Genomic DNA, 26,513 nt, shown 5'->3' with positions numbered 1-26,513 from the left:
TTTTTTCGCTTCAATCTAAGTTAGAAATTGAACACAAGTTCAAAGAAAAACCTGAAAAGAAGCAAAATAGCTAACAAGGTTATCACATGTGCTGAAATCTATTGTGATAAAATAAAATTCTCAAATGAAAACAGACTTCTTTTGACTGAAAATTAGTCCCATTTTTGGAAAATTTGGTCTTGATGTATTCTTTGGAAAATTTCTTTGTCCGTGATGATATGAAGAGGTTACAAAGCAATTGAATATTTCATTGCATCAAAGTGAATAAATGATTGATATTTTTTTAGATTCAGACAAAACACCATAAAAATAATTGATGATCGGCACTTCTTTGATTTGTAATCTGCAAAACAATTTTAAATTTGTCAAAAATTCTTTGGAGTTGATTCTAAATTGAGTCGTCAAAATGCCAGCATCCTCAAGTCCAAAGGAAGGCCACTGCATAGATATAATCTAAAGTTTCCTAATCAAGCATGTACAAAACTTTCAACCACTTAAATTTGTAGGTGATATAAGCAGGTCCTTAAACAAAGCTTAATATAAAATGATATATACCGAACAGAGGCATCGTGACTTGGAGGCAGGGGAGTACGTGCCCCCTAGTATCAACCATTCAGAAATTTTCGGAAATTTCGTATCTGTTCTCTTCCACAGCCTCGTTTCGTTTCGTATCGTTTTCCAACCACAGTCTCCTATCCATATCTGTACACTTTGTACAATATAATTGCCACCTTGCCCATTGGCTCTCCCAAACGTGAGTGCACCTTTCAGAGCTCAAGTATGTTAAAACAGGCTAAAATCAGCAATCGGCCAAGAGAGGTTAAACTCTCTAATGATAATAAATGTCGAGTCTTACATATGTTTTCCATGTCTTCAGCGCATGTGCTTGATGATGCCATTGTTTTATTGTAAGCTCATTTTTAAAAAATTGAAAGCTGCGCTCCAAAGAAATTCCCAGCCCGCAATGCCCCTGATCCAGAATAATAACGGTAGAAATCGTAATGTCAGTTTTTATACTAACATTTGCTTCTGAACAAGAAATATATCAAATAAATAACGTCATTTGATAGAAATGAATGACTGCGCTATTTGACAAGAAAGCCCAAAAACAGGCCTAACTGAAATAGTTATAAACAGAAACTAAACACTGTTATAATACATGCTTTCAAAGTGTAAAAAACATTTATACATCTTGTCAATGTTCCTTATCTTTTTACGTGGTTCTTAACACTTCAGTCCAGCTGAAGTTTAAATATGTAGCATAACGGAAGAAGTGGACGGCTCTAGTGATTTTTCACATCTTAGGCCACCAGCTACATGACTCCACGAGAAATAAAAAATGACGTCATTATTCCAACAGCCGGTTCCTGCTTTACTTTGAGCAGCACAAATCGAACTGGTCTGCCTTACCGGCGTTTTACAAAACTAGCTAGGACGGTATGTCGAGGTCGTGCAACGGGTAGAGTTTTGTATGGGACTTCATGGGAAGTGTGGTTAGCGAGTGTCCAGTCAAAATCAGCTAACAGCTTTTTGCAGACGATCTTCAGAAAAAAGAAAAACATTAGTAGACTATATGTTTGAGTGCATAAAAAAATACAGGGTCCGCGCCACTGATCTTAAACTGGAAGAGCCACTAATGTAGAGAAAGTTTCCTCTTAGTCCCTCTGGCCCCAAATGTCGGAAACATTTTGCTGAGACTGTTTTCCTTGTGGATTCTGGCTCGATGAATTTGTTTAAATCTACAAGTTTATCTATATAATATCTATATAAAGGGATATGTATAAAATAATTTAGCTGATTTTTATCTTTCATTTAGTGAAAAAGTTAGGAGGCTATGATGCCTTGCCTTCCCACTGTGGCACTGGCCCTAACTAGTATGAAAAATGATATACAATTTCCTGAAATCATAGTGACAGGGAATCAATATGACCCACGAAAATCATAGAAAGAGATTTAAGACCGAGTCAGAAGAGGGAGCAGGGCGACTTAAAACTATAAGGGATTTGGGAGGTTTGAGCTTCCTTCCAATGAACGTACATTATCTGTTGTTTCTTTCTATCAATGAGCCATGTCGTTCAACGTTGGCGATTATATCAATCAAAGTCCTTTTAGGTTTTGATGCTTGCAGTACTAGATGTCCAAAATCCTCTAATTTGTCTGATAATGTTCCAAAAAGTCATTCTTTGTATTTATTTTGCTCATTCCCTTCAACCTCCATCTGTAATTGCTTTTCGCTCAACCTTTATCTTTCTATCCACAGTAAAAAAGTCCCCCTCCTCCCGCCCCCGATAAATCCGTCCCTGCTCTCTGATTTGCCTTCGTAAAACTGTTTCATTCGTCATTCGGACCATCTATACCTACGAGATCCTGGGAAACCAGATGCTCTTGCATTGCTTGGCTTAAAGTCTAGCTTTCGCATCAATACATTAGGCGGGTAAACAAACATTTTAAAATCATCTTTTTAGTTTGAAAACTGATTCTTTATTCTTCCTTCCTTTTTTTTCCTTATTCTTTTAATAGGCTGAAAGTTGTGATACTTTTGTTAACACAAACAAGCCATTAGGTAAACATACCTTCAAAATGTTGTTGATGAAATCGACTCCAACGCAAATTCGTTTACCACCGCCAAATGTCCACACTAAATCACGCTTCAACTGATCGCTACGAGAAACGCAAGTTCAATCCAAAAATATTATTTCACCATTTAAAAGCCTAATCAAAATAGCATCAACTTTAGTGGTAGCTTGGTGTTTTAGGCGCATATAGACAGAACTTGAATGTCTTGTCATGTAGAACAATTTCTATTTACAGCCCCAAACATTAAACATAAGCCAATCAATAGCTGGTGGCACGTATCAGTGGCATGAATAGAGGGAGTGATTGGGTGCAGAAATGTCACTGTCCCCTACATAATTCAATTTATATTTTTCATAAAATAATATAAAGTGGCGAAAAAATTAAAAATATAAACATCCTAACATAATTATTATCATCATCATCATCATTTTACTTTTAACTGCCCCATCCCTATTTTCTAACTTCTTTCTAGACAGATATCGTCCTGTTAATGAACAGGTAGAAAGTGAACGGTGCAAGGTCAAGATTAGAATACATCAAAGAAATTGTGTTTCCTTCTGTTGGGAAATACATTAAATTTCTTTCGTATTTAACTTGTTGACTCCATTTGCGGAGTGAGGACCAGAATGCTTGTGAAAGTAATTTATGACTACATAAAGTTAAAATATATAGAATAGTGATGATCGAATTAAGAGTGAAACTCGCAGTAGCTACTAAGAGCAGTTCTGTTCTATTCAAGAACAAAAGCGTTAAAGTTAAAAATCTATTTGGGATTTGACCGTGAGTAGCCTCTGTGAGAAAAAAGTTTAACTCAGGAAGACTTTTTCGTCTCGCCGTTTTCTACATAAATATTGACTTTTCCTTTAAAAAACCTAGCTATGTTAATCGTAATTACCATGTCTGCCATCTTTCCGGGTTGAAGATATTAGGACTACTAAATGTTTTTGGGTCTCGGTTTGCAAACCAGTTGATGTACGCCACGGCAGTGTTGGCTGGGATTGTATGACCATCGATTACGACGTCCTGCAAATGAGAAAAATTTGCATGTAAAAATGTAAAAAGTCACCCCAAGTTTTTCGTCGACATATCACAAGTTTCTTTTGTTTACGTTTTGAAAGCTACTACCTATAATTTCAATTGAAGACCTAGCATTTCTGATCATCATTGTTTGTTAAAAGAGAACTCTAAATATTAAAAAGCATAGCTAGATGGATCTCACGATATGACTTTGTCTGGCAATACAGCCCGTTACTTCTTATCATAACACTTATTAGCATTTACCTAAGAAAACGACTGTATACATTAACATGATGTAAGATGCAGTACAAAACTTGAATAATCTTGCATAACAAGCTTCTATCAAACAATACCAGCACCAGTTGTTTATAAACCTTCGTCAATGAAAGAAAACTCGGAAAGAAAACTGTTTCGTATAGACAATAGTGACAAACCGGACGGCAGTCGGTGTTTCTAATAGCCTATAAAAGTTCATAACACTACCATGGCAAATTCAAAGCTGTCTAAATACGACTTTCATTCTACAAACCTTCCGAGCAATCCTTCTGCCTCCAAGAAATGGCGGCCAAAGTCTTTGCACTTCCAGTAGAACGTCAGATAAATACTCATCGTCTCCTCGCATCCGTGCGCGCAGAAATGCCTGTAAAATTTTATATTTGATGAAATTCTGGTGCTTAACTTTCACTGAATTAAAACCCAGATAGTCTGCAGATGCCAGTAAAGCATGTAGATTAGTCGTATTAAACAGATACTTACAAAGAAAAATTTTCAATTGATTATGGTTTGTTACTCGTGAAAAAGTCAAACCTTGTCAGCCCCAGATGTGGCAATGCAAAATGACGTCAGTAAAGACGCAAGGGCTTTTGGGATTAAAGCAGATATGAAGAGGAGAACGTGCATTAAGGCTTCATCTTCGTCTTTGAAGTCAGCTTGATTGGCATTTGCTATGAAATCCCTGTGAAGAAAAATCGTCGATTTGATATCAATGCATTTCTATACAGCATTGCGCGAGGCAATACGATATAAACCTTTTTACTAAATTACTTATATGACGTTTTAGGGTAAATAACAATCCACTTTATGAATGTCAACAGACACTTCCAAAAAGACAATTCTTTAAATGATTTATCATTAAATTGTTATCAACATATTGATGCCTTTCAACATATGGAAGGCAATTAATTACATTGATGCAACATATGGAAAAAACAATATTACAATAACTGTTTTCGCTTAAAAAATAATCTTAACACCCATACTTGTCATCTCTTTTGGTTAACGTGGAATTGCGTAGTCTTTTGCGAATAAATCGCATTAGATATTCCTATAACGAATAAATACATAGACCATTTATCAACTAAGCAATCTTGATGAACGTCTCTGAAAAACAGAGTGATATTTATCACCATCTTATGGAGAGTAAATCAAGTATATGACAACAAAAATTAATGGTAAATGCATTGTCAAGAGATATCAGCTATTTTTGTGGCTTTTATAAGGTTCACTTAATGCTTCCAGATACCTCAGCACCAAACCCCCATTTGCCTTTTGCAGAATTTTTGAAGATCCCCCTGCTCTTTATTTCAACCCTGTTACTTCATCGTCCGAAACGTTAAAATAAAAATTGCATATTTCCAATGTGCATACCAGTTCGGGAAAAGACCACGCAAAGAATCATTTAAAGTACCCTAGTGTGTTTCAACTGTCATGGCAACAGCTATTGAAACAAACGCCTAATACAGGCTGTGTAGCGTGCATGTAGAGTTAGACGTCTACCTTGCTTACTCAACATCAAAAGTAATTACGTTTCTATTTCAACAACAGGATTGCAGGCACATCATCTTGCATGTTACCTTTGCCTCGATTGCTTTCGAAAAGGACGACGACCAGCCTCGTAATCGTACATTGAGAGGTACCGAAATCAGACCTACACAGAAAAATTATGTGGTCCATTTTTAAAATATAACTCTCATTTCAATAATAATATCACTCAGTTATTTCTAATGTTGTTTTAACTTGTATCGTCGATATCTTTCGAAAGAATTTCAATACCAGGGGTTCTTACCCTTAATCTCACAAGGTTGCTTTGAGAAATACATATAAAAACATATTTTGAAGAATCTTAACACATAAAATAACTTTGGGAATACATCGACAAGCTTGAAAATTCTACCTGCTGGATCAAATTTGTATAACGTCTTTCAGAAAAACAAAAAGATAGGAAATCTATAGGGTCCTTGTTTACTTCGTACCAAAGACATTGGATCAAATATATGTACTACAAAGAAATTCAAAGGAGGATCCTTGTTTACTTCATACCAAAGACATTGAATCAAATATATGTACTACAAATAAATTCGAGGGTAGCTTAATGATTAGAAGAAGGATGTTATTTATTGCAATAGCAGAAATGCTATGTAACAAACATAATTATAAATAATAAATGCAAATACCATGCCAGTGAATGGTTGAAATCGATTTGATTGTTTCATACTCCATGGCCTTGCTTTTCCAGTTGAGGCCAAGGAAAAGCTCTAAGCTTAGAGCTGTTGTAAAACTTTTAAATGTTTCATACAGTTGAATATGATTTCTGTGAGAAAATCAATAAATATCAAAAAATAAATTGTTAATAATGGTTTCAATTAGCTACTCAAACATCAAGATAGTGTTAACGAAAAAATAGTAAATGTTATAGCTGGAAATTAGAAAAAAACAGCAAGAATCATCTGCAAGCTAGTTTATATGCTGACGAAGGCAAAATAAATATAGGAAACATACTCAAATTCATTGGTACTTTAAAGCTAAGGTTTGGGTTCAGAGAAAAAGCTTTGTAATACAACTTACGATTTGTCAAAATCTGATAGAAATTCAGTTGTAATACTGCAAGAGAATTTGATGTCAAATGAATACAAAAAACATATTTTTAAAAGCTGGTTTTTCTAATTTTATACGTTGATAGCAGCGTGATTTCTCAAAAGACCAGGTACCAAGACCTTGGTAATAAAATAACTACCACAGATGCTGTGCATATTAATTTATAGCCTGTGAAATGAACAGGCAAAACAGCATGCATTCTGTGTTAGAAGATAAAGATTAAAAAAGAAAAAGATGATGAATTATTTACCAAAAGTTGGTTTTTGGACGTCAATTAGATCTTCATCAAGAAGATTATTTCGTAAAAGTCAAGATTTACAATTCAAAGATTTTCAAGGCTTCTTAACAAGTATAGGCTTCCATGAAGAATTATTTTGTTAAACCAAACGACGGTTTCAAGGTATTTTTAACAATGGTCAACTTTTTTCAGCACTTGTAGTGAGATTCATCAAATTCTCAACCACATATACGAAACTTCGTAATCAATGTTTGTTTGTAGCCATACTCGAAACCTAGCCAGAAATTCTCAAGCGAAGGTTATATGACTGTTCTTGTAGTTTGCTGAAGAAAATTCAGCTCTTATCAAGTTTCTTATTTTTTCAAGACCTTTTCAGTTGTTGCAGTTAATTATGACTTTATGAAGCCGTTTATGAAGTTTTCTAAAAGTTATAGCTGTCACCTCGGAATTAAGGATTAAGTGACTGAAAACCTTGCTACATTTGGACCAAATCAATCGAAAGTATAACCAATAACGCAAGAAGAACACATTCTTGAGAAAACTCCTATTGAGGAAATTCATGTTACTTATGTCAGTTATTCTATATGTCAGTTATTCTATATGTCAGTTATTCTATATGTCAGTTATTCTATATGTCAGTTAGTTATTCAATAGAAAAACGCACCAGCACTAAACATTGAAAATGTTTATAGTTGAGTAGACTCAGATTATAATTAAAGGCAATGCTGTGACTGTAAGCATTGTTTACCTGTGAACGGAGCTTAACTTAACATTTTTGCATAATTGGGTTCTGAATTCTATGTGACTACAACGGAAGCAGGGTGTACACAAATCATCCCTATGCAACACCAATAGGCTCTTAGATACCCCCATCGAAAGAAGCCACTTTTTGGTTCCCTGACCTTCTTACTTGTTCCACATAATGCTGACAAATCGCATGATCAAATAGCATTCGAATGATACCACGCAATCTCATCGCCTCCGCATCTACAACAAGAAACATGCTGAAGATGAGTTACAAATATTGTGAAATCGGGCTACAAAATTCAACACTTTAAAAAGCAAACACTCTAAGACTCTAAGATAAAGCTATTCGTCAGACACTCTTCTGAGCATTAACTTCGGGAAAATGAATGAAAATGTTTAGTTAAGAAATGTATACCCAGTTGTGGATCGAGATAGACCAGTCAGAAACGCTTTTCGACTGACACTCTTCAGAGTATAAAACGTCAGAACATATATTTATGTTTTGTCATCTTTGTTCTAACGTATCATTTTTGATTGTATTGTTTTGGATGGTGTGCATTGTTTCGGTACAACATCTGAATCAAATTAACTTGCCAATCTAATGTTTTATAGAAACTTGTATAGTTTATCATCCGTTTATGGTTGGTTCTATCGATCCAAACCTCCGGCAGCAAGATTGGCAGAATCAAGAGGGGGTGGTTCCTGTATCGTAAAAAGATTTTGGCCTATAAAATTTTCATTTTTTGGCACTTCCTCATTCCTAGTGCCACAACTGAGCATAAGAACAGTTCTGGTATATGTTAGGAAACTGATTCATTAACAGGAAACCATAAAGCTAAAATAGACATTTTGATGTTTCATCATTGGTTTTGGAAACAGAAACAGGCAGAAAACTTCAAAAGAAAAGGGTTTCTGTCCAAAACACCAGATCATTTTTGACATCCTTCCTAGAACATCGACATAGTATATGATTAAAACCGACACGGAGTTGTTTCCTTTTCTTATGGACATCGTTACGGGTTTCACATCTAAAGACTACACTATGACTTTCTCCAAAAATTGTCGGCACATGAAGGTTCATTTAAATTAAACGAGGTAGACTGCCTAGCCTGGCAATTTAAAATTCACTCTCACGAGAGTCAGCATACTGAAAATTAAAACAACTTCTAAATTTTAGATTAAGTCAAACATCAACTCGATGATCTCCTTTACAAATAATTGTTTCAAACGGGCAGTTAGCAACACGACCTTCCCGTCAAACATTGCTCCAGTCTAGTCAGCTGCTATTCAAAATTAGCTGTTCTTAAAATTCAAAAACCAATTAAAAATTTTAATATGATGCATAAAACCTACACCACCGTTATTGATGTCTACCCTAAAACAACATGAGTCAAATTCAATAAAAATGATGAAAGCTGAGAAGTCTCTCACCGTCATAAAACAGAAGAACGTCGCCATACAACTGATAAATGTAGCCGAAATCTTTATATCCCATGGCAAAATAGTCTTCATTTTCTAAAACAACGAAAATTAACATAGCAAAAAATACCAGTGACGTCACGCAAACATAAGGCATATCAACGCACAGAAAAAGAGAGCGGCTTATGATAATTTAATCAACAGTTACAATTTCATCTATCAACAACGGTCCATTTTGGCTTAAGGACCATGCCTATCGCTATATAAAGTACTTGATCTTTGATTCAGGTTGAAGATGATTGCATGCAGACATCATCCTCTCAGGATAAGGACATTCAGTATGTCACAATCAGTATCTAACACAATAATATAACAAACATGAAACATATGTAAAATTTACAAATCTGTTGAAAAGTCAGTAACCTAATGAGTCTACAGGGGAATGGTCTTTCAGTGGGATCTTTCAAGAACATCACCAGTATATTCTTGGGAGTGTTTTATAAAAAGCTGTAGACTAAATATCATCGCACATACTCATCAGGGGAGTTAACTTCTTGAAGGATGGCGGCTAGTTTGTCTAAGGGATAAATTCTAAAAAAAATTGGCAAAAAGAAACTTTCGACATCCAAATAAGATAACAGATTTGTGATAAATTCCTAAAACCTTCTGATAATATTGGTGTCAAAATGGAGCTTCAGCCCCTGCCCCCCAGCTACGCCCCTAATGAGCTTTCGATTTTGACATGCCCAAGGAACATAAAACTTTCGATGTAGAGAACAAACAATCGAGTTTATAGTGTACCGAAAATTTGCCTAACTCCTTCGTTTGAGCATACAAAAACTGTTGGCACATTTAAGGCCCTGGCAATAAAAATCTTCGAGTCATGTTGCTTGATTCTTCGTTCGATAAAGTCTATCGGTTGTTTAGCAAATTCGATGCTTCTGTCCCCTGTGACTGACCAACCAACAGAACCTGGAATGACCTTCGTCATGTCTAAAAGAAATGTTGAAAAAATTGCTTCAAGTAATTGATGCATTACAGTATAATGCTGCGTTATTGGTCATCAAAATAACCATAATTGTTGTAACAATATACACGCTTTTTTTCAATAACACACTGTCTGGGGCTATTGCCATTGTAACTCTTAAAACTAAAGGACAGGAATTCATTCAGGCCACGCAGAGAAGGGAAGGCTTGGGGTTGGGCTTACTCCCCACTTTTGGCAAAATTACAAAAATTTAAGAAATGAACCACCAGCCAAGTCTCTTTCTATTCGGTTTTAACCCCCCACTCCTCCTTAGAGATCGACAACGAGAAATTTCGTGCAACTCGTATTGAGATTATGAACTGACTAATCATTCTTAACAGCGATTACAATATATACCAACAGGAGCATAATCAGCATAAATTAGTAGTTAGATTCCAGTCCTATTACAGTGCCTATTATTGGGTTGTTTAGGCCAAGTAAATTTCCAGATGCGGAAAATAACAAATGCGTCATATCTCGGATTAACCTGGCACTACAAACTTTCCTGGTAAAAGTCACTATGTTTGCTTTGGGCATTACCAATCGTCATTTCGTTCTCGGTTAAAGTTTGTAGAAACAAGCAACAAAAATTGTGAGTGCTGGCCTATTGTGATTCCATGAACTCCGGGGGGCTTCAGCCATCACCTCCCCCCTCCCTTGCCTCAAACGTTCGCTTCATACCTCAGTCATCAATATTTAGGGGTCAATGTTTATGAATTCTGATGAATAACGAACCAACTCTAAATGTTCCTATTTTAACTGAAGGAAAAAGACGCTTTCAAGCTAGCTACTCTAATCTTCTACATTTTGTTGAAACGGTTTTATTTCACTGCTTTGTTGTTAAATGACAAAGCACTAGGCCGCTGGAACAATAATGTCTGGTCTTGTCTTGAACGGATAAGCGATATTTTAAACATTCATTATGTTTGAAAGTAAGCGCTCTTACTGATCTATCTTCTGAAATTATGAATTTTCCAGCCAGCATCCATGTATTTGGTGCTTGTTGTCAATCAAGGTGCATCCACCTTATCGTTAACCTGCTAAAAACAAAAGCTGCAGTAATACCGGACAACATCAGAACTCTCTATCTGAGGGTGGAGGAATCCATTAAGGACCTGTCAAAACTGTGAATGAACGAGCAAATCGTTCAAATCCGAACAAGAACGCGAAATGTTTTTAAGCTATCTTTGAAAAATTCATGAAACTGAAACTTCATTTCTCTGCCGATGCAGCGAGATTATAATTTTGAATTGTCCTTTCTTCCATATATCATCTTCCAAATAATTATACTAGCAAAACAACTAAGCTTCATAACAATAATGAGGTTGGGGGTGGGGGAAGGCTCACAAAAATTTGTCAAACAACAATTAAAAAAATTACCTCCCACTCTCAGTCACCTCTCAGTTCACAAACTGAAGTTCTCAGTTCAGGTAGGATGATTTTCTCCATATCAACAGGCCCTTAATGTACGTTGCGCATGTGCAGACTGAAAACTGCAAGCGATGGAAATGGAAAATTTTCTGTGACCAATTCATGACGAGGGAGTTTCCAAAATACCACAGTCTTCAAGTATCTCGGTTCAAAGGATTTCATCCTCTTCAAAACTATCTATGTTTTTACAAAACCGATGCTCAACAAAACGAAACGTGCACCTCCAAGGATCCCATTATAAAACCTCTCAAACAACTGCACACTCGCTCACTGCATTTGTTTACGTCAAAAAACAAAAATCCGGAATCCAAATTTTGTTAAACCCGTCAAACATTTAGAGAGTTTCAAAACATCCCATAACCTCTGTATCAGTTTGGATTAATCATGATATAAAATGACTTGTCTAACGGGAAAATAGCAGACGTTTCTACCGGAAAGATATATCGTGATGAGATGCAGGGCGGCCTAGGCATTTTATATGTAAACTAAACAAACCAAAGCGAGACGCAAGTTTGAGCGAGTCTTGGAAGAAAGGTTAAAAATAAAAGAAAAACTAGCCGAGTGTTTGACAACAAACCTGCTCTTCGCCCTACACTCACAGGACCTGCACCTTGGAAGATCTTGAATCGTTAGAATTTAGCATAGGGCTTTATTTTATTGTGTTGATTTTATTGTAATATACAATGCTCATAACACATTGATCATTGAGGAAAACAAAGACATTAGATCCGACGAAAACGACTGACTCATGCTTGCAAATGACTGCTATCGCTTGATCTTAGTCTGGAAGCCCATTGTTCTGTTCTTTTGTTTTTATCCAGAACTTGAAAACACTTTTATTTTATTCACGTGAACTAAGGAAGGGGACAAGATAAAACACTTTCTTCTCTCGCAATAGCAGATGCAGACAGTTTCGTGAAGCCTAGCGCAGACAGGCGACCCTTTAAGTGTAAAAAACCAATGATATTTGGGCTTTTGACAAAGTTGCTTATTGCACGAGTCAGATACAACGATTTTCTGTGTTTCAAAGTCTGTCTTCGCGATTAAAAATACTTACTTTCAAGAAACATTTCTCAAACCCTAAAACAGATGATAGCTGATCAAATGTGAATGCAAAAAAGTTGAATCTGATAAATCTATTGCTTTTTCATCTATCAACTTTTCAACTAATGTCTCTTAGTTTAATACTTTTGTTCTGTCCAAACAGAGACCGAGATACAACTTTTTGTTTATTTTTTTGGGATGGGGGGAGGGGGTTGTGAACCTCTGTTTAATAAGTGTAGCAACAGCCAAATTTTAGAAAATAAAAGTATTTTACTTATGCTATTAAGTTTTTTGGGGGGCAAGGATCCCTGACCCCCCGTTATCTCGGTCCTTGGTCCAAAATGATGATGGTAAGGGCGCCCTGTTGTATGTCCTTCGTGTATTCCGCTAACAATTCTTTCACAATTTTGGCTCTTCGAGCTTCAACCATATCTGTATCAGCAACGTACTCGACTTCATCAATGTTCCACGAAGGCTTATATTTTTGTTTAAAAACTCTTATCCAGGCACGTAGCGGATGTTCGACGTTTAGGGGGGCTAAGCATTGATCTTCCCCGAAAATCGTTTCTACATTGAGATAGAACTGTCCGAGTGGAGCCGGAAATGTGACAGTTTTGTCTGAGAAGGGGAGCTGCAACTAACCCATCTCATTTTTCCCCACGCCGATTTTCTCGCAAATAAAAACATCTCCAGATTCAATTTGACGCTCAAAATAATTGTTTGCAGTCGTGTAAATCTTTTTATACCGTTTATCCAAGCCAAAAATTCTTGCCAATTGCGTCACGAAGTTCTAAGAAATCTTACTCCCAAGTAAGAGTGATGACAGAAATGCCTCATCCCTGAACTGCACAATATGAGCTGATCATAGTTTTAATAATATCAGAACAGAATAGATTGTAAAATTACCAACATTCTCGAGAAACATTCAAAACTCAACAACAATCCTTTACGCGTCCCCTTACTTAGATCACGTGATTGTAATAAACATGAACAAAGAGTTAGAGCAACAGGCTTCCACTATGACTTGACCATAAGATATAGCAGAAACCTAGTGTTAAGATTTTTATTCAAATGGACGGCACTAAAGGGTTTTCGGCCCCTTCAAAAATTCGTTTTATCCAAGGAGCAGGGGGTGAGCTTGAGATCGACAAAGCAGTAACGTCCTAAAAATCAAGGGGGGACCCCAAACGACAAAAGTATAGCTGTTGTAATTGAACATGCTCAGGCTATTTTCTGTTTGTCAAAATCTCCCCTAGTCCCTCAACTTTCCAACCTGCGTCAGAGCCCATGATTAAAGGCATCAATTTGAGTACGGTCGAAATAGAGACGTGCTTCTGTTACTTGTGTTACATAATAATAAACCTCGTTATACAATAGCCTCGTTTAGAACATTACAGAAACAGTCTCCTGGAAGCGCAGCTTTGCATTTATATGAATGTTTAAAGACACTGTACACTGCTAAACACTGTTATACACTGTTATATGAACATTTAGAGAACACTCAAAATACAAGGTTAATTTTTCCCCGTTTGTTGCTGGTGCCTTGAAAATTCAGTTAATTCTGTAAAGATCCGATAGGCTATATCTAATTCTTTTGCTGTAAATTTGACTGAGATGCATTCGTCTTCAAAAACCACAGGAGTCGTATCAAAAATACTATTACCAGACCAATAGTGACTTGTTTCGAAATTGCAGAGTCTAAAAATTGCGAAATAAGCCACTTTGATCTTCAGTATTTCACAGGACAATGATAAAAGCCAAAAAGGGGTATGGGATGTCTATGTCATAATCAATTGAATTAAATCTTGAGCAGCTTGGCAATCACGAAAAGGGCTATGTACTATGAGGGCTGTTGCAGCTAATTCTGAGAAAGCCGTCGGAAGTTGGGGTGGGTCTAGGATCTGCAGCCCCCAAAAATTGCTGAACTAAAGGTATGGTCATTTTCTTTCATTAAAAAATATTGAATGCCTTTAATCTTATCGACTAGGCATAAATGGCCTAAATGACATTTCATTGCTTCAATACTAATGCTTGGTCCAACCCCTTAGGGTATAAAAAGAGGCTTACTTGGCATTAGGATAATACATGCGGTTGGGAATGTCTTCAAACCCACGAAAATCATCATACGAACGAACAAACATCAAAAGATCTTTTTAGCTAAAACCATTTCTGGTATCCTTGCTGATATTTGGTTACTGCAAAACGCTAAGGCGAACTAAATTACATCCCCTTCAAAAGCATCAACATAATAGCATGCAATTGACAAGTTGGGATTAAGCAAAAGTCGTTAACATTAAAAGGAGTGCAAAATATTCTTGTTCAAAATTCACTAATTGGTTGCATAAGGCTAAGCTTTCTTCTTTTATCGACAGAATTGACAGAGAGTCTCCCTGATAATGGATCACTTGATGCAAAGTTCTGTGTTGCAATGCTGTGACGTCTTTGCTGCTGCTTCAGCCTCGATGTGAAACGCTCCTCAGACTCGCTGCCAGCACGAGACCGATCACTCGCAGGCATAAGAAAGCCCTCGATCTCACTCCCTTCATTCTTGGAGTATGAGCTAAGTTTGATAACGTTTCTCATCAGTCCCGTCTTTTCGATAAATTTATGCCGTAAGCTTAACTTTCTGAATGCACCTTTCAAGGATTTTACACCGTCCGCGTTGGCAGTACTTTGTCTTCTGTCGTAACTTGTCAACACTGGCGACGATTCTCGGGAGTTAGGCAACTTAAGTGGAGGAAGCGTGTATCCCGAATCACTAGTGTTAGGTTCAGTTGAATTTTCTGACTGTCTTCGTCTGCTTAATGACCTGCTCGACTGTGATAGAGCACGCGATCCTGATTGGTCTGTGGATTTTCGCCTTTTCTTCTGTTCATTTGTCAACGTGACTTTGTGAATTTGACTGCGGTCAATATTTTTTAACGTAACATCCTCAACCTTCTCTAGTTGAACTTCATTGAGCTTTTGCTCCTTCACACCCCTCAAAAACCCTCTTTTTATTCTGCCCTGCCATTTCTTTTTCAAGTAGGGAGGTGCCGCTTTCAGATAGGACCATGTAAATGCTCGATTCATGTTTTGATTAAGGATCAGAAATCTCAAATCACGCATCATGTCATATTCAAAATCAATACGGGATATTTTCTTATCGTTTTCAGCTATTTTTTCTTCAAGTTTTGACTGTATATTCTGTGGGGCAGGAATCGAAAATTTCTTTTCTTTTGCTGACAATGGTAGCTCTGTGTCAACATGATAACCCTGCTGTGATTCTTGGCTTTGTACCCTCGCCCTTGCCTCGCTTTTCCTGTAAGTGTTAAGTTTTTCAACCCCAGAAGATAGCTTATACTCTTCCTCTTCTAATCTTCCAAGAGATTGCAATGTTTGGTGTTTCTGTGCCAGTGTTCTCAGTGTAGATAGATCAACAAATCTTCCAGGCTTTGGCATTTTGGCAGATTCACCAATATCTTCATCGCCCATTTCTTCTTCATGTTTTCGTTCTTCTGATTTTTCGGAGATTTTTTTCAAAGGTGTACTAACAGAGCTTGCATCTTCAGTAACATCATTTGCACCTTTGCCGTAATTTTCCCTAAGCTCCTGGAGTAACTTCTCACTCTTTTTCTCGGCTTCTCCAACGAGATCATTATGATTACCTTCAATTTGACTCAAACTTCTTCTTCTTGTCAATTCCTTTTTCAATTTGTTTTTTATCTCTTCATCTTCAAACATATGTCCTGCATTAACTGTTTTTCCTGAGTCATCAGAAGCACGCCTTGCAATTTCCTTTTTAATTACATTCTTTATTATATCCCCAAATGATCTTTGTCTTTCAACTAACGGTTTGTAATATTCATCTTCCGGAAGATAACTGCCTGAAATTTTTTGTTCATCGATTTTATCCTTGATTTCTAGAAAGGACTCATCAGCCACCAACTCACTTTCCGTAGAGGATATTCCATAGGACAAACCACTATCTAAACGATGAACTATTCTTCTGACTGGGTCAGCCTTCACTGGCTTTTTCAACTTGACTGTTTTGTTGCTAGCAACACTGTCCCTCCCATCTGCTCCCCAAAAGCCAAGTTTTAGGGAATCACGCTTATATGCAGGCCATGTTCTCATAAAGATATCTTCACCATCCTCATCATCATAATTATTATCACCATTGGTATAGTTTTTACTCTTGCTTTCCGCTTCGTTGTCACTATGATTGATAAACAAAATCTCATAAGGATCATCAAAGGAAGGGACTGCATGATTTTCAACATAACTGATAGGACGTTTTCCATTCGAGGAGTGGCCTTCCCTTACATCTTCTTCGTTCTCCTCCATGACAGCTGGCAAGCCAGTACCTCGATGATTTTTGCCGGTTTTCCGTGGACTTCGGTTAAAACCACTCTGTTTAAAAGTGAAATTAAAATTTTGATCGTACTCTTTTCCGGTTTCTTCTTCGCCTAATGCATCGTCTGCTTGGCTCGATCCTCCTTCCTCAGCAAGGCGTTCCTTCAATATCTCGTTATTTTTCCTGTACAACAGCTCTTCAACTTTCATCAACTTTAGGTTATCTGATAGCAACAATGCTTTCTTTTGCTGTGCATCTCGTATTTGGAGTTTTCTCTTCACCTTGCTCTGTATGGTATTATAATCATTTCTCTGTATGACATCATCATAATGCTTTAGTTGTTGACGTAATCCAAATATCTTGCTCCTAAGCAACCCCTCTTCCTTCGCTAAAGTAATTTGACGGCTGGAATTTAGGTGTCTTAAGTTATCGACCGCACTCAAAAAATGTTGACACTTGCTGCATGCAGTTCTCGAAGACAACCTAGACATACCGCTTGCTATGGATCTTCTGGTGGTTTTGCTGCCTACCGCAAATCTATCACAATAACAGCCTTTTTTGGAACCTGCGCGGCTTTTGTTTCTAGAGATACCACTACGGCCAGTATCTCGGCTAGAATAGATGCTTCTAAAGGTTTTTTCCTTGTCTAAGTCGATTCTTTCTGTTACAGCTTCAGAAACTGTTTCAGGTGAGCCATTATGATTTGCAAACGAGTGTATACTGAATCTGCTTGCATCTGTCATTTCATTGCGCGGACTTTCCTGAACAGCCGTTGCTTCACTTCCAGGCTTCAATTCAAGAGTACCGCCCATTGTACTCCTAGCAGAGTCGTCACCCATGTTCTGTGCATCGTATCCATCCATGGATTCAAAGAAACTCTTCCTTGATGAGCGCTCTGTCTTAATAAGGCCTTTCTCTGGTGATCCTAAGGCACTAAGTGTCGCGCTATACTCACTTAGCAGAACATCGTCTCTGTCTTCTTCATTATCACCGTAATATCCTTGTTCTGAGCTTTTTAATAGTCTGCCATAATTCCAACCATACACCTCAAGCTCTGGGTCATCTCTGACTTCATCTAGACAGTTGCAAGAGCAATGATGCCCATTAGGGTTGAACGGCAATTCACTATAAACCAGGCTCTGAACGTGGCTATAATCGTCCATGCCAATCCTGACATACTTCTCACCAGCTTCTTGCTCCAATTTACGTAGAGCTCGCTTAATAAGAGTACGCCTGCGTTTTCTAGAAAGCCTTCGCCATTGCGTATGTCGAGTTGTCGTTGTGTCTGTTTCAACATCCAGCTGAATCATCGACATAACAGATTCTTTTCTGCTTGCCATTATCGTAACTTGCTTAGGAAGAACAACGATTGTCTGATAAGCAAGAATATATTTCTTGGATAATGAAATTTTCTATATCTTTATTCACTCAATCTGGATTTCACGGTGTACGAAAGAGCAGGGACTCCTTCCCATCGGTTACATCTTTGTGATTCTCTGTACAAATCTGTGCAGCACTGGCGAGAACTAATTTCAAACGAAATCTTTTCACATATATCTGATTATTCGTCAACAAGCTTAATCTCACACCTTGCAGTAAAATTCCTCAACACAAATGTAGATTGCGTCTGGATCAAAAATACTCAGGTATATTAAAATAATCGTTGTTATGGCATCAGAATATAAGCATCTGTAAACAAAAGACTTGGTTTCGAAGGACATCAATAGCATTTTAATTCATCACCATCAATTCTTAATTCACTTTTTCTATGACAATTTATTTCCGACTAAATCGAAATGTGAAAGCACATGTATTTTTAATAGCCATTGTTCATTAAGGATGAAGTCTGCTAAAAGGTCTATTAAGAAATTCACAGGAACTTAAAATATATTGGTAAGTTTGATTTAATGACAGGTACTAGCATTGTAAGCATAGTCATTCAACAACCAACAGCATTGGAGCTAAAAACCACTGCTGAGGAACACATCAAACTCCCTATTAACTTTTGACATTGAAAACGCAATCAGCAGCCATATGGCATCTTAATAAACAAAAAGTCGACAACAACATCGATAACAGCTGTTTCAAGATTTTTTTCAATAGACCTGAATTCCAATTCTTTTAATCCTTTATTTTCTTAAAATAATATGTTGTGCAAAAGAAAAAAAAACTGCTTACAGTAAATGGGACACGATTTAGAGGCGAAAAGCTCGAAGATGACCGCTATTTTCCATGATCAATTTGATTATTTGTTTGCAAAATAATGATTATTGACAAATAAAGTCGACCACCTTGTTTTGATAAAACACTACGCCGTATTAAATACATGAAATGTAGCTTGATTGATCCTGGTGTTACGATGCAGCATATTCAAACAAAACAAAGCACAGTACAGGAGAAGCTAAAAGTCGATAAAAAACATCACCTAAGATCGTATTTGCCTTGTCTGATGATCGCATCAAGCGTGTCTTTGAGAAATCGTGCAATCTGTATGAAACTGTCATCGTGAAAATAAATGCTTTTATGTCAAGCTCCCAAAGGACACCGAAAAGTACCCTTATCAACATCAGCAAATTGTTATGCCTTAGGAGACCGTAATTTATTAAGAAATATAAGAACGATTTTACACAAGAGAATACCAAACAATAAGAAAACTAGCAACTTAAATGTTTTAACCATGACAACAATGATAATGAATGCCCCCCCCCCCCCCCCCCCGTGTTGCAAAACTAAATAAATATTTCGCAAAATCTTCTGTTGTAAGTAATTCATTTGCCTTTAGCCTCCTCATTTTCCGACTTGCACCGGACAGCTTGTTTTTTTCTTTCTTTATTAAAAGTTGGTAAAATTTCTAGCTATGCATACTCAAGCCAATTAAAACCAACTAATTTAAATCAGCAGCGCTAAATATAATGTAAATCAAATATAACAGATGTTGCTAACGTATTACAAGTGCAATTAAACGATGTAAATTCTGAGATTTTTTCTTGAATATTCGTAAAATAGGGGAGTACTTTATCTCGTTTGAAACTGAGTTCCATTTTTGGCTACATCTGTATGATACGGTATCGAATCCATGTATTGTGTAATGTGGCTCCCCTGTTATGAATTGGGAGTTTCTTGATTAATATAGGCATTCATTTATGGAAAATATTTCATCCCTAAAAGGTGGATTCAAACCGTTAAATGTTTTGTAAATTTCTATCGCAAGATATTGTAAATTTTTCTTATGAGAAGTTATTGTTTTATTATTTATTAAAAGTTGTTAAAAAGTTGATTCATAATCATCATGAGCTATTCTCATTGCTCTTTCGTGAATCCGGTTTGTCCGGCTATTACTTTTCCTACTGCAAAACATCCAAATAAGAAGACAGTAAATAAAATATGATGAACGTTTTCATTGAAAGAATTCAGCTGGATTCGCCCATATACGAAACAATCCTAGCTAGAGCATTTACCTTTTTCCCAGCTTCTTTGCAAAAAACTTTAATATGTTTTTCTAATCTAAGTTGATGGGCAAGTGCTACTCCCCAAAGTTTAACTTGACAGTCAAATTGTATTGTCATCTGCATAGTTGCATAAGTTGCTTTTGTTCAAATGCAGAAAAATATCAATTAAGTAAATATTGAAAAGCAACGGGCTTAAGATCGATTCTTGAGGAAGTCCTTGCTTTGTTTCCATCCAATCACAAAAATTGGTCTTTAATTCTCATTACTAGTTTAATCTCCTTTTTGGAAATAGGGCACACATGAGCCATTTTCATAGAAAAGGAAATGTTTTATCAGAAAGAGATCGATTGAATATTTCAGCTAGTGGTCCAGAGACAACGTCTTTTGCCATTTTAAGAACGAGGCTGTCCTTTTGTCAAACGTCTGTTGCACATTATCAGATAAAGGTCGGGCTATATTGAGGCTTTCAGTAATATTTACGAAATGATTATTCAACGTCTGTGCTACTACTTTGCTGTCAGACAGGATTTTATCGTTCTCTATCAGTATGATTTTATTTGCTTTTGTATTTTTATCATTTAATAAAGGCTGGATAGTTCTCCAGAATCTTTTATTATCCTTGACGAATTTTACATCTAAATTTTCGAAATACCTTCTTGTAGTGCGTCTTATTAATTCAACACATTTATTTCTGACTGTTTTGTACTGCTCCCGGTTAGAGACTGTTGCGGTTTTGTTGTTGCACTCTCTTTTTGCCTTCGATCTCAGCATTATCAATTTTCTTATATCTTTATTCATGAAAGGCGTATTATTTGCTCTCAATAATTTTTTCTTCGGAGGGGCATGTTTATCGAGAATAGAAATCTAGAGTTTGATTGAAAACATTCTACGATACATTTTCTTTAGGTATTCTAGCTATATTAAATTGAAGATCCTCGTTAAATTAATCGGTAGAAGAAGTTTTTTAGCATCTGTATGAAATAGAAGTGGGTTCAGATTTTACGAATTCAGTTTTTAGTACAGTATAGGTTAGCTTATGGTGGTCAGACAAACCTGTCTCATATGTACCTGTATTTATATAGCTGTATTTCTTGTTTGTTAAGATCAAGTCATAGCATTTTGGTGGATTACTTTTGTAGTATGATGGCTCTTTTATCAGATTATATAGATCATAGTTTCCCATAAAATTGTCTATGTTAGAAGAACCAGGTTCCATATTAAAGTCCCCAAGTATTAGAATTCTTTCAAAGATTCGTGAATAGAAATCCAATAACTAACCTAATTCATGAAGAACATAGATGTCATGTTGGTTTGGAGAGTGATAGATTCCAATCATTATCCTTTTTTGTTTTTTAAAATTAACTTCAACGGAAATAGTTTCTATATCATTTGCTGGGTTGATATTTCTTAATTCTTTAGCTGGAATATTTTCATTCACATAAAGTAGTAATCCTCCAGCTCCAATTTTTCTGTCACGTCTAGAGGGCTTCCTAAACTCCTCAGCAGAAAACTGAGAAGTTGGGAAGGATTCGTCTATCTTTGTTTCTGAGATAAAAAAATATCTAATTTTCCTTTTATGATTTCCATAATACTAGAAAGTTTAGCAGGAATAGAATTTATGTTAATGTGTCCTATAATTATCTTTTTAAGATTTTTTACTCTTATTGAACTGAAATTAGTTTCTTCATTTAAAGCCCTATCTATTACTGCGATAGAGCTCTGTTTATTTTGAGTTTTTTCGTTTAAATCATCATGTTCTCCTTGGGTTATAAATGAATGATTAGCTTTTTGACTATAAGGGCATGAAGGCTCAATCATGGTTAAACTGTGCATTATGTTACTCACTTGTCATGTTTGCCGCAGATGATTAATTATGTTTCTCGCAAGAAGTATGTTCCCTTGTCTGTTTCGATGGAGTCTGCTACCGTTCAAGCTATCAATAGTAATGTTATTGTTGTTTATAAAATCCTGTAACAAGCCTTTTCAATTCTTCCAGAAATGGTCAAAAGTAAATGGTTGAGTTATATTTTTTTAATGATTTGTGAATTGCATATATCCATAAAAGATATGTAAAATATTGGCACCAAAATGTTGAAAATTAGAAAAATGGATTGGAAAGGGCAGGGTGTCAAAATTATTTCGGTGTGCTAAGCGTACAAGTGGAATCGTGCTTATAACGATCTTCTCTCTATCACGAACTAAACGAATTTTTTCGGAATACACTCACTTTTTATAAGAAACTGGCTGGAACTTAAGACACAAGGGATAAAAATAAACCTCCCACATCTAAATACAGCATCAGAATGGAAGCGAATCTCTTGACATAATAAAAAGGGTCACAAACATTTCATAACATCATTTACGACATCTTAAGAAACAATGAGTGTTGAAATTTCCAGAACATTAATAAACTGGAGTACTCAACATCGACCTTTGTTTCTTTTAAAAAAAATGAGTGTAATCACTGTTTTACGAACATTCGGTATAGCAAACTCCCGTTATTACGAACTGTTTTCTTGGTTCCTGCAGGATACATATAAATATTTTAAGTCCCATCAATCCGGAATTAGAGCGTTTTCAATGACTGCAAACTCAAATATTTCCATATACTAAAGCCAAAGATAGTAAATATCCATTGGTAAACTTCGTGACAATTTAGCATTCCTGGTAACTTCGTAACCATTTTGTTTTGGATTATGACAAAAGTTTGCTGTCTTTAAAATGCTTGAAATGTTTCTGCCTGCTGTTACGTTCCTGTCCTAAAATGATTTTTCTACATTTTTTTTTATAAGAACCAATAATATAAATTGAGGTCGAGGCTGGATTGTTCTTAGTTTGTCATGAAATTATTAGGGTGTAAGTTAAAGAAACTTAGACAAGAGGCAATATTTTACTGATAAAAACATAGCTCGGTTAGTAATTGTTTCACTAACAACATTTGCACTGTCATGAAAGATACATGTTTGTACATTTTATATTACCAGCATAAGTTTGTTCCTTATTTGTTTTTAAATTTTGAACAGTTTTGTGACTCGTGTTCATACAAAATTGTTCTTGCAAAAAGTGTATTTAGAAACAGGAAGAAAAAATTGCCTTGATTTAAGAGAGGTGCGATGTGACATCATACTGAGGAAACGCTCAGCTCAAGGAGCGATGTTTCAGGAAATGAGTCTAACCAAAGGAAGTGTCTAGCAGAGAGATGAAAGGCTGCAATCAGCTTTATTTTTAGGAATGATGTTTCAATTCCGATGTACCGTTATTTGAGGCACTGTGATCTTGCACAGCTCGCAGTAAGATCTTGTTGTATCTGCGAATAAGAGCTTTTTCAAGCAGACCTCGAAAGACGTGTAGGATCAACAAACCAAAGAGCAAAGCCCCTGAAAAAAGTAAGTTGACACAGTTATGTTCATAGTTGACGTGAAGCTTCAAAACCTTGTTTCTTTGTGTAGAATTTTGATACTCGATTTTTGTTTGCCCTTAGGCCTTTTTAGGCCCAGTTGCATCCTCCAACGTAGGTAAAATTCATTCAAAGCGTAGGTAAAATTCGTTTATAGAATAGTCCTTGCAAGCGTCGCTTTGACTGCCAAGGACACGCTTACATGTGTTGCGTAAAAATCTGATAATGCGAATCTCGGCCTTGTCATAGTTATACTAAAATGCGTGCGGTACAATATGATGAATTTAAATAACGATCAATGTAGGTAAATTGTACCAGGAAAAATTTATTAAAATAATTTACGACGTTTCGAGCATAGCCCGTTATCATAGTTCCCTCTCATGTCATCCACTACAGGGATAAGCTGTTTCTCTCTTCATTCCTGTTTTTACTGTTCTAAATTTATTGCTAAAAATGAATGGCTGGAATTTTGTTTGAGAATCCATTTTGCCATTAGAAACATTTTGAGAATGGAAGTTGAGTTTGTCTAGCCAAATTTGGCTGCTGAAAAATATTCAGTAAATAAGACTCGATAAGTAGTAAATTGTAGGTAGTTTTTTGGGGTAATAACATTCGGGCAAAAATTTAGAAATTTTTTTAAAAGATAACTTCCAAGTCCCTTAAATTATCCATTGCTTCTAGACAAACGTGAAACAGGCCACAATTACGAAACCACAGCCATTTTTTCCTAGGAGTTATGAAGACATTGGCCATTCAGGTGATTGGTGTAACCTTTCTATACATATGGAGCACGTCATTAGTGGATTCGTTTCGGCCTGTCATCGAGAATCCGTTTAGGCCTTCTGGGTGCAGAAGAGCTGGCCCCAAGTACTTAGAAAAAATGTTAAAAGAGTATGGCGGATACAATAAGCATCTTGTTGCTTTTGACAAAGAGACCGCTAAAAGAAACATGAAAAAAATGGTTACTGTGATGGAAAGAAAAAAAACAAGCTCTCATCTCAGGAATACAAAGAAAAGTCCTTTTAACAGACTCATAAGTAAGACATGTCAGCGCAGTATCACAAACCTGATGGGCCAAGCTAAAAAGCAACAGATGATACGAAACGAAGACATCATATCATACCTATACAGGTTGGGGTCAAACAAAGCTCAAAAGAGCCCGAGCTGTGTCCAGGAAGGAGATATTACCTACGATGGGAATATTAATCTGTGTACAACGTGTGTTCAAACCAGAACTCTTCCTGCTGACAGGTATGTACACCTATCCTTACATGATTTGATCGTTTGGTATAAATAGATTTGAATCGATTGATTCATAAGTTCATTGGACATGATTGACATACGATCGATATGATAAGATTGATATCATTGAAATACTGTTATTGATGATTGAATAATTTGATTGAACTGATGTGATTGGTGTAACATGTATGATGCAAAACGATTGGTGCGATTGAAATACCTTGATTCATACAATATGGTTGATTTATATATTTGATATATATAAAAGATGTGGCCTGTCTGATTCATGGTGTGATTGGTGATGATTAATGTTTAATGGATGTTATGACTGATATGGTTGATGTGAAGTGATTATGACACAGAAGCACATCAGAGCCACGTCTTTTATCTTACAGGTTTCCACGATATGTGATAGAGACAAAATGTGGTGGAGGATCATGCTTGCAGGGACAAGGCAGCTGCGTGGACCAGACGATTAAACTAACATTCTTGAAGCGTGCTGCCCGATGTCATAGAGGTGCCTTTGGCGCTGCTATCGAAGGTTGGGAACCATACGAGGAGATAGTAAAGGTCGGCTGTAAATGCGAGCTAAGAAAGGAATCATTCCTGGCTATGTTTGTCAAGAAGTAAAAATAACGTTTGTGTTTAATTTTAGTGTTCATAATTTATCGCTGATGACTGTATTAGCGGATTGAAATTAGACCATAAATTCAGTAATCAAGTAAACTTCTGTATTCAGTAATAAAAACATGAAATATCTTGCATCAGTTTAAAGATGAGACGTTAGAACCCGGGAGGTGGTTTATCACATTGTCTATAAATAACCAACAATCGTTAGTACGAGAAATGCCGTCCCGTGAGATAAACACTTTGATAAGGTGCAGCATCGCATCAGCATGTTGCAATGACAGCACGTCCTTTGTTTTTTTCTCTCAGTGCACGATATTGCAATTTTGCATTGGTGACCAGATCACACCTAGACCGACTAATACGAAAGATTAGCAAAGCTTTATTTTGCTGGGTTTCACCCTTCGCATTCCAAGAAAAATATCCAACATCGCAACTTAGGTATATAGTGTTTTTACGAGATGGAGGGGATGGCCTTGGTTGTGAATCTCTTTTAGCTGAATCTGAAAACATACTAACTAGCTTAATTCGAAACAATACTAAGAAAACATCAAGTTTCTAAAGAAAAAATTTTATTTAGATATTTTGAAATAGAACGTTATTTATGTCTTTAAAATGTCGTTATTCCTGTTATTTGCGTAGTTTTTAATCACCCATTTTATATCATTTGATTCTTCAGTTGAGTGGACTAAATGTAAATAATCCTAATTTAAGCAAACCTTTTCTCAACCTTTTGCTGCTATTCTATAATCGCATTAAATTATGGAACATATCAGGAAGTTCCTGGCTGCGCAGCCACGCAACAGCCTCTCCTTCCCAGACGATCAGGACCGAAGCCCTAGCAAAACTGTTGAAAATGAACTGTGTTAGAATTAAGATTGTATTTCAACGTGTTCTTAGTTTATTAAAATCGTGTTCAATAAATCTATTGTTGCACTTTCTGAGATAAGTCAAACTGCTTTTCTAAAAGTTATAAACACGAACTTTTCTTTCATAAAAATGACCGAAAGAATGTATAAAAACATTTTGATGTCCTTAGTTTGTTATACACCAAAAAAGTAAGCCAGAGTTCACAGGCAAAAACAAAC

General features: G+C 36.3%; 3 protein-coding genes across 8 annotated transcripts; 1 reads left to right on the top strand and 2 right to left on the bottom strand.

Annotated features, from left to right (window-relative positions):
- Positions 1 to 1,062: 1,062 nt before the first annotated feature.
- Positions 1,063 to 12,050, bottom strand: LOC135696415 (uncharacterized). Of its 4 annotated transcripts, none has more exons than XM_065215795.2 (14): positions 11,908 to 12,050; positions 10,846 to 10,939; positions 9,674 to 9,865; positions 8,885 to 8,968; positions 7,609 to 7,693; positions 6,439 to 6,474; positions 6,048 to 6,184; positions 5,448 to 5,521; positions 4,854 to 4,918; positions 4,402 to 4,549; positions 4,124 to 4,234; positions 3,473 to 3,600; positions 2,574 to 2,661; positions 1,063 to 1,541 (listed from the first exon to the last, which is right to left on the bottom strand). In XM_065215795.2, the coding sequence occupies exons 3-14, from the start codon at positions 9,861 to 9,863 to the stop codon at positions 1,407 to 1,409; spliced, it is 1,281 nt and encodes a 426-aa protein (XP_065071867.2). In that variant the 5' UTR covers positions 9,864 to 9,865; positions 10,846 to 10,939; positions 11,908 to 12,050; the 3' UTR covers positions 1,063 to 1,406. The 4 variants fall into 4 exon arrangements, with proteins under 4 accessions (XP_065071867.2, XP_065071869.2, XP_065071870.2 ...); XM_065215797.2 differs by having other exon boundaries at positions 10,846 to 10,936; positions 11,908 to 12,047; XM_065215798.2 differs by lacking the exon at positions 11,908 to 12,050 and adding an exon at positions 11,280 to 11,900.
- A 1,734-nt stretch (positions 12,051 to 13,784) lies between these two features.
- On the bottom strand, positions 13,785 to 19,626 carry LOC148958558 (uncharacterized). Its single transcript, XM_089112363.1, has one exon. It carries the CDS (start codon positions 18,048 to 18,050, stop codon positions 14,694 to 14,696), a length of 3,357 nt encoding a protein of 1,118 aa, XP_088968489.1. The 5' UTR covers positions 18,051 to 19,626; the 3' UTR covers positions 13,785 to 14,693.
- A 3,711-nt stretch (positions 19,627 to 23,337) lies between these two features.
- Positions 23,338 to 26,349, top strand: LOC135696422 (uncharacterized). Of its 3 annotated transcripts, none has more exons than XM_065215811.2 (3): positions 23,338 to 23,545; positions 24,274 to 24,807; positions 25,194 to 26,349. In XM_065215811.2, exons 2-3 carry the CDS (start codon positions 24,293 to 24,295, stop codon positions 25,426 to 25,428), a joined length of 750 nt encoding a protein of 249 aa, XP_065071883.2. In that variant the 5' UTR covers positions 23,338 to 23,545; positions 24,274 to 24,292; the 3' UTR covers positions 25,429 to 26,349. The 3 variants fall into 3 exon arrangements, with proteins under 3 accessions (XP_065071883.2, XP_065071882.2, XP_065071881.2); XM_065215810.2 differs by having other exon boundaries at positions 24,238 to 24,807; XM_065215809.2 differs by having other exon boundaries at positions 23,342 to 23,545; positions 24,288 to 24,807.
- The last annotated feature ends 164 nt before the right edge of the window (positions 26,350 to 26,513 follow it).

This window comes from Rhopilema esculentum, chromosome 14, assembly GCF_057945365.1.
Source record: "Rhopilema esculentum isolate cy_ngs chromosome 14, ASM5794536v1, whole genome shotgun sequence".
In the NCBI taxonomy this organism is placed as follows: domain Eukaryota; kingdom Metazoa; phylum Cnidaria; class Scyphozoa; order Rhizostomeae; family Rhizostomatidae; genus Rhopilema; species Rhopilema esculentum.
The sequence above is the reverse complement of the archived record's forward strand: the minus strand, read 5'-3'. Positions and strand labels throughout refer to the sequence as shown.